General features: G+C 36.0%; 1 protein-coding gene across 2 annotated transcripts; it reads left to right on the top strand.

The window, feature by feature from the left end:
- Positions 1 to 792: 792 nt before the first annotated feature.
- LOC109790117 (Regulator of Vps4 activity in the MVB pathway protein) lies at positions 793 to 6,260 on the top strand. 2 transcript variants are annotated; one of them, XM_020349220.3, is made up of 7 exons: positions 793 to 965; positions 1,056 to 1,188; positions 4,575 to 4,678; positions 4,759 to 4,930; positions 5,071 to 5,211; positions 5,295 to 5,383; positions 5,470 to 6,260. In XM_020349220.3, exons 1-7 carry the CDS (start codon positions 874 to 876, stop codon positions 6,110 to 6,112), a joined length of 1,374 nt encoding a protein of 457 aa, XP_020204809.1. In that variant the 5' UTR covers positions 793 to 873; the 3' UTR covers positions 6,113 to 6,260. The 2 variants fall into 2 exon arrangements, with proteins under 2 accessions (XP_020204809.1, XP_082931332.1); XM_083075206.1 differs by lacking the exons at positions 793 to 965; positions 1,056 to 1,188 and adding an exon at positions 1,231 to 4,445.
- Positions 6,261 to 11,997: the final 5,737 nt, after the last annotated feature.

An 11,997-nucleotide genomic window follows, 5' to 3' on the forward strand; every position in this document is an offset into this window, starting at 1 on the left:
CACACGTTCAATTGAATTAACCAAACTCTAATACCACCAAATATGACGTCCTTTATCCTACATATCATAACACATGAATAATATAAAATTGAAATACCTCAACATAATAAATGAACTCAAAGTTCACACAAATAGAGAGATCACATTGTTAACATAAACCAGACATAACGGAAATAACAAATTACAAAAGTATTAAAATTAAATTACTCAATCAATAACATGATTCAAATCTTAACCGGTATTAAAATTGTATAATTGTTATACTTGAAAGGAAAAAATACATTCAAACATACTTTTTTTTTTTTAGTTTCTATAATTTTATGTTTTTTTATTCCGCATCAAAGTAGACAATAAAAACTAAAAAAAAAATTAATATATAAAAATTATAATGAAACGATTTTATCTATAAGCCTAAGAGATAAAACTTGTGAAACTATATAACTAAAACCGTAACTAAACTAAACAAATATGAACTAAATAAATAATATTATAGAAATACTTTTATTAAATAAAAAAATGTAATTTTTATATTATTTTTTTTACGGTCGAAACTAGAAAGTATAAATACACACGTCGCGGGTAAGTCTCACGAATCCCATGGTCACCCATCTGGCGTTTTCTTAGTCGTCAGATCCCACAGTACAGGAACTACCTCGTCACATAGGATTCCAGTAAAAGCTTCCATAACGGCTATATTTTCCGGAAAAGGCACACGCTCCATTACTCCTAAATAAACGACAAAAGTAATCCTTTTTCATTCTTATTCTTATTATTTTTTATTTTATTTTATTTCATTACCAGTAGACCGTTACTCTCCTCATTTTCCCCTTAAACCCCAAGCCATTGTTGTTCTCCTTCACTCGCCACTCCGCCATGACGGTCGCAAGCACAGCCTCGGAACGCACCAAGAGGCTCTTCAAGCTCACGCTCTCCGTCCTCCGACTCGGCTTCAACTCCTCCAAATGGTACTGCACCTACTCTCTTCTTTTTTTTCTCTCTGTGCAAAACGACAATAAAATGACTAAACCGATGTGGGTTTGTTATTTGCGGCGCAGCAAAACGGCGGCGAAGATGGCGGTGGCGAGGATCAAGCTGCTGAAGAACAAGAGGGAGGTGGTGGTGAGGCAGATGAGACGTGACATTGCTCTTCTTCTTCAGTCTGGTCAAGATGGCACCGCTCGTATCAGAGTAACAAAAAAAAAATAGAAGCTTTTTAATGAAAATGAGATTATTTATTGGATTTTATATTAACTATACAAAAATGTGGGTTCTCGTTTATGGTATTTTATATCATTCTTGTTAATCTACGAAGAATGTGAGATCCCACATTCACTAGTTTTAGTAATGTGATTTGACATAATAGTGTCGAGAGGTTAGGATATAAGCTGAGGGGAATCCTCAGCTACCTTTTAAACTGTTTTCTTTTAGACTGAGTTAGACAAATCCTAAATTCTAAAATAGTTATTTTTAGGCCTATGAGATCACATCTTATCTCGACATAGGTGGAGGTGTTTAGAGATTTTATATTAACTATTAATATAGTCAATATAATGCATATCAATGAGGGCGATCATCACGTTATAAACTAGTTTTGAGGTTGAATAATGATGGAAACCGAACTTCTATAGTTTATGATAAATATTTTATAACTGTATAGATCTGATGATTGTCTTGAGAGATTTGTTTTATGGTCAATATTTTATTCGTAATAGTTTTCGTCAGGGTTCTCAAAATGGTGTGCTGTGTTCTGTTTTTTTTACGCTTTGTATGTGTAGAGAGGGATTAGATGGCTGTGACGTGAGTTGTATAATTCAGAGGTGAACCTTCGTGAGATGGTTTTAAGTGGAAGTAATTCTATGGTTGGAATTTGAGGAGAGAGCTGTTGCCGTTTGGGTATAGTGATAGCTTTTGATTGAGTATCTTTTGTGTATTTGATTAGTGTGTGTGTGCTGCTGATTTTTGCTTAAATTTCATTTTACTTGACCAAAAAGGATGATATTTAAATAGATAGTTCATCCTATTTACATAACATCATGCTTTGCATGTTAAAAACTTAGAGAAGAGCATGTACAAAGCTTGTTTGGATTTATCATATCATATAAACAGTTAAGTAGTTGTTCGGTTTAGCTTATATAAGGGGTTTAGGACCCTTCATAAGTTCTTTTTAACTTATTTCAATAACTTGTCTTCTTGGTGAATAAAATAACATTATTCCGTAAGGCTTGCATGTGTAGCAAGTTGGTAAATGATCGTTTTGATACTATTAGGTTGCTGCCTTATCTCTATAGTTTCTTCAATAGCATCTTCTTCAGTGACAACATAACAATGGTAAAAATTGAGGCAGCTCGACCCCACCACTGCATTCCCAAAGCAGTTTTAACCTTCTGGGAATGCAGTATTTTTAATCATCAAAAACAGAGAATCAATGCTGCTATTACTATTCTACTGAGGTTCCATCGCTTCATTGTTGATTTCACTATAGCAAGTGGTTGGTGCTGATGATTGTCAAAGTCCTCCACGAATTATCTTGAGTCTAGCCCAGTAGGTCATAGAAAGTGGTTCAATTCAATTCAGATGGTTCCATTCAACGCTTGAGAGAATTAGTTTTCTTCTCTAAAATTCCAATTCTTCTCTTTTACTCATCTGGGGTGTAATTCCTGTTCAGTCTTTTCTTTGTTCTCCTTCCCACATCAACCACTTTACAATGAGCCAACTCTAGTGGTGGAAGCTTGGTTGGCATGTTTGAGGTCCAAAATTCAGTATTAGTTTATATGACCCATGTACTTCCATGAGAGAAACTGACTCTTGTGATTCTAGGGGTGGTGGTGGGTTGACTTGCTTGAAACCCAATTGTTTGCATGTTCCTTCCATCTATGTTCATCATTGCATTGTCCATGGTGACGGTTTCCTCTCATTCATCACTTCCTATTTATTACCTGGACGCATGTGTTTGGTCCTCCACCATGCAAAATAAAGATCTTTCTCAAACTTAGAAGGATCCACTGCTTTCTCTATCTCGGTGTTGTTTTGGAGATTCCATATTAATTAGTGATGGTAAAAATAAAATAGTGCAAGCGGGGAACACCTTTGGGAATGAGCTAGGTACAAAATTTTCTCTCAATCCACTTGACCACTCCATTCTTGGTTCCAAATGTTAACTCGGTGCTTCCTATTGATTTCCACCATCCTTGTTGTCTTTAATTTCGATATTTCTTTCGCGCACTTTTCTTCTTCCTCTTTTTGGGAAGTTTCATATTTCTCTGTATGTGTCTGACATCCAATCTGTTGTTTGTTTGATTGCCAACCTTCATTTTCTGTTCTATTTTCTTGCATCCATGAACCTTTATCTTGGAATCTAAACTGGCAGATCTGGATCTTACTCAGGTCAGAACTGTTTATTCTACAGCCACCTGCAGCTTCCCCCTCATAGTTCCTTTCATGTCAAACTGCTGCTTAAGTTGAATCTGCAATCCATACACATCACCTTAAAAGACTGGAGTTCTTAGATGCTCCTCCTTGAGTTCTCTCGTGAAACTTGCTATATTCTCCTCCCCCCTTATTTCTCCTATAATGTCAAGAATATGCTCTTCTTCGTACTCGCTGAACACTGAACAGCTCTTGAATCCTTCAAGACTGATATTGCTCATGGAGTTCTCTCCTGAAACCTTCTATGTCCTCCCTTATTTCTCCAATAATGTCAAGAATATGCTGCTTATTCATTCTCACTGAACCCTGAACAGCTCTTGAATCCTTCAATTCTGGACCTTTAATACTAGTTGATAGAAACCTGGTACCCTATTAAGAAAAATTATGAGTATACTCTAGTTACAAATTGCAAATAAAAAACATTCCTGAACTTTGAGATTCAGCACCTCCTAATGCTCAGAAGCCCCAATTCTATTGCAAATCACAAGATGGGCTCCCTTATATAGTATCCGTTTTATACAAGTTGAACAAAAAACGAAACTGTATATTAATTGTATTCTGTACATTCCCTAATCTCCCTTTTATAAAGTAGATGACTATGCTTGAAAAAGGAAATAACAATAATACAAAATTTGGGAAACAAATATCTAATAGATATTTAGAGATATTTTATATCTCCTAAATATCTATCACATTTACAAGAATACACGTGACATCATTTTCTAACTACATAAAGCTACTAAGTACTAACTAATAGTAAATTACTAATGATGTTTTATCTAATGGCATCAGGATGAGACCATGTGTAATTTTAAATATTTACCAAAAAATATTCTTAAATGATGACTTTTCATGTTATAAAGAAAGAGAATTTAGTGTGAAATTGTATCCATTGTAAAGATTCACTTGGATAAGTTCAACAATATACTATAATTGGGATTGATTTATGATGGTTTATATGGTTGTTTTCCTTTGTGACTGTGGTTAATGGCTACGGGAAGTGCACACTTCTCGATGAGGTATGGCATTTGAAAGTAGAGATTCATTATCATGAGAGTGGTAGCATGGTGATTTATTGAGTGCAATTTTTTTTAGAAAACTATTTTGTGATTTTTACCTAAAGATCTCTGTTGCTTTGTACTTTGTAGGTTGAGCATGTCATGAGAGAGCAAAATGTTTTGGCTGCAAATGAGTTCATTGAACTCTTCTGTGAATTAGTTGTGGCCAGACTGTCAATCATTGCAAAGCAAAGGTGAAGAATGGGAACCAGTTACTTTATTATATTATAGAAGTAACAGACTTGAAATTCTAATGCTAATCTACTTGTTTCAGGGAATGTCCTGCAGATTTGAAAGAGGGAATCGCTAGCTTGATATTTGCAGCCCCTAGGTGCTCTGAAATTCCAGAACTTGTGGCACTCAAGAATATCTTTGAGAAGAAATATGGGAAAGATTTTGTATCTGCGGCTGTTGATCTTAGACCTAGCTGTGGTGTAAATCGCCAAGTGAGCCATTTGCTAACTGCATTTTTGCTTGCATTTGCTTATAAAGAAGTTGCCTTTTGGATTTCGATGTTTGCTTGTCTATATAATCCTCAAAAGTATTAATACTAATGTTGTGACTTGTGAATGGCAATGAATTTTAGTTGATTGAAAAACTCTCAGTACGAACACCTCCTGGTGAAGTAAAATTGAAAGTGTTGAAGGAAATAGCTAAGGAACATCAAATTGATTGGGATACCACAGAATCTGAGCAAGAACTTCTCAAGCCTCCAGAAGAGCTAATAGTACGTTTCTGTATTGGACTCCCTTGCTTTCTTATGCTTTGTCTCAAATTTTCATAAATAATTTGGCCCTCTCTCTTTGTCAGGAAGGGCCACGTGCTTTTGTCAGCGCGAGCACCCTACCAGTAAAACCCTCTACAAATGTGTCAATTGAATCAAATAAGCCAGCAACTAGGTGATGGAATTTTTGTGATTTTAACCTATATATGTGCATTATATTATCATCTTATTCTCTAACAGGATTTTCTGGTGATCCATCAGATTATCAGGTGGTGGAATGCATTATGAAGATTCTAAGGCTGCTGCTGAAGCAGCAGCTGAAGCAGCCAAGAAAGCAATCGCTGCTGCTGAAGTTGCTGCTTATATGGCTATGAAGGACAACAATGAAGCTCCTCAACCATATATTTACAATAATAAGTTGTATAACTCGGGAGTCAACTCTGTGACCTTCCAATCACACAATCCTCCAAAATGTACACACAATCCTATGTCAACTGAGGAGAAAATGAACATGTCACATGGCTTACCAAGGTCTGATCTAATGAACAATGAGGATACATTGCCTAATCAATATGGCGGAAATGACTATAGGAGGCACAGCTATCATCCAAGATCTGACCAAATGAATAATGAGGATACATTGCCTAACCAATATGGTGGAAATGATTATAGGAGGCACAGCTACCATCCGACTTCTGCATATTCTGATATAAAATTTGATGAATCAGACTGTGATGAAGAAATTGAAGCAGAAGAACCTCCTGCTACTGTGCCCCCTAATCGGCTTCCACCACCGGTACCCTCATCTCTGGCTAAACAAGATAACCGCATTCGTGTACATCCTAAATTGCCAGATTATGATGAACTTGCTGCCCGCTTTGATGCACTAAAATTCAAAAAGTAACAATCTTGAACCCACTTTAGCTACATGAATCTATTCTAAGTCATTAATTTGTACTGCTCTACCTTAGCGGATATTTATTTAGGGTATATAGTATTATTTTGGTCAACTTGAATCTCAATAAAAATATTCCATCATTCTGATTTCCCTACATGATTGGGGCCTGAAATTCTAAAAAGTATATTGAAGATTATCATGATCTGAGTATTCTGAATGATTGTCACATTTAGAAAGGTTATGTAATTATAGTATGAATTTGTAGTGTAAGCAACTTTATTGTTCTGAAAAGTTATTATAGCTAAATGTGTATTTAACAATCCATGATCTATTTGTGTGACTAAAATCAGTCCGATTAATAACACGAGGGGAAATTAAAAAAAAAAAACAATTTTCTACAAATTTGATATCGTGAAAATGAAAATTATAATTTGACTTAGGATTTCATAGGATTTTACAAAGACTTTTTTTTAGAAAAAAAATTCATTAGTATTTAATCAACATTTTATGTCACTTAAAAATAATCTAGTGGTATTCAATTTGGATTTTCAAGATTTTTTGAAGGGTCAATTAAAATCTATTGTATTCATTTGAGACTTATTACAACTAAAAAATAATCCATTGGTATTTTAAAAATATAAGAATTAATCTGGATTTTCAAGATTTTTTGAACAGTCTATTAAAATATATTGGTATTCATTTGAGACTTATTACAACTTAAAAATAATCCATTGGTATTTAAAAATATAAGAATTTTTAAGGATTGTTGTATTAGAGGGATTTTGAAGGACTTTTTAGTAGTATCTATAAATACCAAATTCATAAAACAATCTCATCCAAACCCATCAGATTTTGGAGGATTGTTTGAAGTGACTTTTCAAGTGCTTCAAGGATTTCCAAATGAGTTTTTCATCTTTTTTTTTTCTTCTATGCTCCTATTTTCTCCATTTTTTTCCTCTGCTAATACTATACTATTGTTCATTACTCATATATAATATTGTACTATAGTATGTAAATGAAAGTATCATTGACTTGTTCTATTTTTCTCTTTGTTCTCTTTGTTCTATTTTGCTTTATTTAGTTAAACTTGTTCTTCAACACAAAAACGCTTGAAATTTCAACTTTTAAGTGATAGTTTTTTTATAACACGCGTCAAGAAAAGGGAAGGGTGAAAGATGAAAGATGAAATTGATATCATGATTTCTACAAAAAAAGAATATATATATATATATATATATATATATATATATATATATATATATATATATAAAGATGAATTTGAGTTAGGGTTTCTATGATAGTAGAATGAGATGAAAATGTATCTTAGTTGGGAAAAGAACCCTCTCAATACAAAAACTATGATCTCTCTTGTAATGACCCGCCATGGTCGTCACACTGCGGAACAATAAAACACTGTACTGGAATACATACTAAAATGGTATAATAAGAATATTTACAACACAAGTTGGTAAGCAAGAAACTAAAAATATCCAACTATAAATAGAAAAATTTGCTACTATAAGGTAGCTTACAGAAGGAACATCCACTCCAGGGACCTCCTAAGGCCTCTAGCAGTTATCTCCCAACCTATCCCTACCCTGCTCCCATAAATCGTATGATCATCGTAGTCCAAACCACATGGAAACGTGCAAGGGTAAGCTAGAGAAAATAAATAACTCATAATAATTAAATATGCAACACAACAACTATATAATCATCTTCACATTTAACACAAATAACAAACAACACATATACTACACATCTTAACATCATTTCAACTTAATTCAACACATCAACACTGATCAACATAGTATCAACATCTCAACACAAACTACTATACAACTCATCATAATAGTTACCATATTCAACACAACAACAAACAATACATGTATTACACACCTCTCAACAACACATATTTAAAAGCAACTTACAACACAGGTAATATAGCAACGCTATTATCATCATCAACTTGTTCAACATACAACACACTACACATAAATAACACACATCTCAACAACACCTTCACAACACATCAACACATACAACTCATATCAGCACAATATCAACACATATGTGTCGTCACGCATTTCAACTCGAAGATCTCCTAACAACATGAGCAATCTAAGTGATTTCCACCCTACCGAACCAACCCAATCATTTTCACACCTGAAGCGTCGGCTCGATCACAGCAAAATGGGATACCAATCCCTCATCTGGTTTCTCGGGTTTCATCACTTACACTAGGAAAGTCTGATTCCACCGTCAAGAGTAGTACAACTGGGTATAGGCTTACCACAACCTTGGCATGCATTACCAAGTCACATATGGAATTCACCCACTGATTATCCGCAAGGAACCACACAACCTTTCTAGGTACTTGGTTAAGGGTTGTAGCCCTCGACCTCCTACCTTACTCAACCACTAACTAAGGATTTAGAGGAGACTTAACACACCTCAAAACCTACTCCAAGAGACACAACTATTCAAGGAGGGTTTTCCAAATAGTGGCCTACCTGAGCACCATTCCAAGATACCCTATGTGGGATCTTCAATTTTCAAAATAACTTTTTCTCCTCAAATCCTAAGTTAGCCATCATGCTATAATGCCACACTGGATTTTTAGCATCCACACCTCATCATACATCTACTATATACATTACATCCAGTCAATGCATATAGAGATCAACAACATCAATCATGTACAACATACCAATGCTTAACATGTCAACCAATAACAACATACCAATGCTTAACAATTCATACAATAATAGCATGTCAATGCTCCATAATTAATTCAAACATAGCATATCAATAATATAAAGCATACCAATGCTTCCACCATTTCAAGTACACAAAGATAGCATTCCAATGCTTATTATCATTTCAAGTACACAAAGATAGCATTCCAAAGCCTATTATCATCATCCTATAATACACAACATGCAATAGACACAATCCTTCTATTCATGTTCACCAATTTCACCCATCATACAACATGTATCACATACAATTTATCAAAATCACATATTTCTACACTGACAACCTTCACATAAAACAACCCATAGGGAGTTCTACTACTCCAATCACTCTCATCCTTATCTCATATGAAAGACAATAACATTTTCTAAAACTTTCATGAATAATTCAGTTTCTAATTCCCTCATCTACCATGTTAAAAATTGTAAAAACGGAAACCATTTTCCTAAATGCTGACAACTTGACCTTTTCTCACTAAAAAGGTCATAACGTGGGTTCTAGACCTCCTTTTTGGGTGATTCTAGAGCCATTGAAAAGCTAACATTCAAGGCGACAACTTTTATGAAGACCTCAAGACCAAATTCGGTCATCTACTCTCACCTCTGCAGAGCTCAAATTAGCACTTTAGCGCTGGATTTCTGCCAGCTCAGTTTCCTTCCCACGGCTATCGTCATGAACCACGACCATGGTTGTAGGTCTCTTACACTACGCATTTTCACTTCATGGCCATGGCCACGAACCACGACCATGGCTACAAGTCGCTGCCACTACAATTTTTTCTCCACGGCCATGGCCATGAACCACGACCATGGTGTTGAGATTTATGGATGGTGAATCAAGTTCTGAGAGTTTTGATGATAACAAAGTGTAGACCCCTAAAATTGTCCGGGTCGGAAATAAGACTCGAAGACTCTCAAAGACCGAAGGAAAGTCAGCCGGAAGGACTCCTGGAAGACCCTAGGATGATCATTCGTAGGTTTAGAAGTCTTAGAGTAGCTTAAAATAAAGATGTGGGAGGATTGAAGCTCAATACGGCCTCCTAGAAGTTCAATACGGCCGTACTGAACAATTTGAACTACAATACGGCCGTACTGAAACCAATACGGCCATACTGAAGTTTTTGAACTTCAGTACGGCCGTACTAAAACCAATACGGCCGTACTGAAGTTTTTGAAACTTCAGTACGGCCGTACTAAATTCAATACGGCTGTACTGTAGTTCAATTCTTCAGTACGGGCCGTATTGATGTCAGAGGCCATACTGCGCCTCACTCCTATATATAGGACGTCATTTGGACGTCATTACACACTTTTCCACACTTCTTGGACTCTCTTCTTGAGTATTCTGGGGTTTTTGAGCAGTGTTCTGCCCTAGAATTCTCTCCGAGAGCCGATCCGACGAAGTTCTTGAGTTCTGAGCATTTAGCTTGAGAATTCGAACTAGTCGAAGGGAAATCTTTTTGATTTCCATAGTAAAGATTAATTTTTAGGGAAGGAGCGAGCAAGCGTGTAGTGGGAAGGAGTGCCAAAAAGTCTCCTATTATTTGAATATATAAAAGCACGCTTCAAAGGTTTCTTCTTCAAAATCCTTCCTTTTACTGTTTTTTGATTGTTGCATCGCATGTTTAAATTATTCATCATGTAAATACTCCGCTTATAATCGTTTCTAATAAATAGGGGTAATTTAGTAATTTTACACTGTTATTTATGAAGTAATCCGTCATAGGGAACCCGAAAGGGGCGTTGTGGGGTGCTAACACCTTCCCCGCACGTAACCGACTCCCTTACCCAACTCTGGTTGTAATGGCCAAGGTTGATTTGCGAAAATCAATTGCCTTATCCCTTTTTCCAATGTTTTGAGTAAAACATTGGTGGCGACTCCAAGAACCCTTCGTTTGCGAAAACCACTAATCCATGGAGGGTCTCGCTTGAGATTAACATGGATTAGTGACTCATTTAATAAAATTGTTAGTTCGACGAGGTCTCAGTTTTGGGAATAAGTCGTTCTAACAATCCACCACTTTTCGAACCATAAAAACGAGTCCGACCATCGTCGCGAATGCCAAGGTCCGTTTCGGCGGGTGGCGACAGATGGCGACTCCACTGGGGAAGCCTCGAGAGTCAGTCCCATTTAGTGATGGATTATTTTTAAAATAAAAGTTTAAAATTACTTCATTAACCCTCACTTGTATGATAACACGTTTTATCTATTTGGCTTTAATAAATTGTTGTATGTTTAAATTCTCGCAATTGTTTGAAATACAAACTGCACACGAACCTTTGCACACAACAGTTCCCTCTATACCCGGGGCATGAGTGGAAAGCCATAGGGAGTGGATGTTAGTACGGCCGGTTGTCGAATGGGTCTATAGGTGCCCGTAGACCGTTGTCGGAAAACATCACTCAAGGTGATAACCATGAACTCAAGTCCGACAGTGCGTTGGAACTTTCCATCGACTTACGACGAGAGGAATTGGGTCCCTATAATGGGGCACCTTGGGGGCCTCAGACCAGTGAGAACAGTTAGAACCTCCTTGAATATGCACTTTTCTGCAGGATACCCCTACCTCGTGATTCGCTCGTGACTGTTCGTGGATGAGTGAATTGTTTGTGCATTGTTTATGTGACATTGTTTGAGCATACATTGCATTCTTTAAACATACAACATTCCCTTTTAAAATAAAAATAAATAGGAATAAGAATCTTCCATTACATGGTGTTAACGTCTACCTTCATCACATTCATATAGGTAGTTTCCCTTTTCACCCGAAAAATACAAAAAACAAAATACCCAAAGAAAAATAAAGAAAAATGATATTTATCCAAAACCAAGCAATATCATGCATCATCTTAGGAGCATCCCGAAAACATGATAATGCTTAGTTGAATAAACACAATGCATGCATATTCAACGTCATCATCTCATGTCATGCATTCTTATCAAAGATCATGGAGGGATCTAGGTTTGCATTTCATACATCCCTCCCAATAAATCATTAATAAACATTAATAAAAAGAAAGAATTAATCGATGCGTAGAATGGATCGCACGCCGTTTGTTATTAAAAGCAAGCCAACAACCGCACCAAGCGAGCGCACATCAACTCCGTTGTTGGTAATCAAGACGAATAAAGGG

Source organism: Cajanus cajan, chromosome 5, assembly GCF_000230855.2.
Source record: "Cajanus cajan strain Asha chromosome 5, NIPB_CcT2T_4, whole genome shotgun sequence".
NCBI classification, from domain to species: domain Eukaryota; kingdom Viridiplantae; phylum Streptophyta; class Magnoliopsida; order Fabales; family Fabaceae; genus Cajanus; species Cajanus cajan.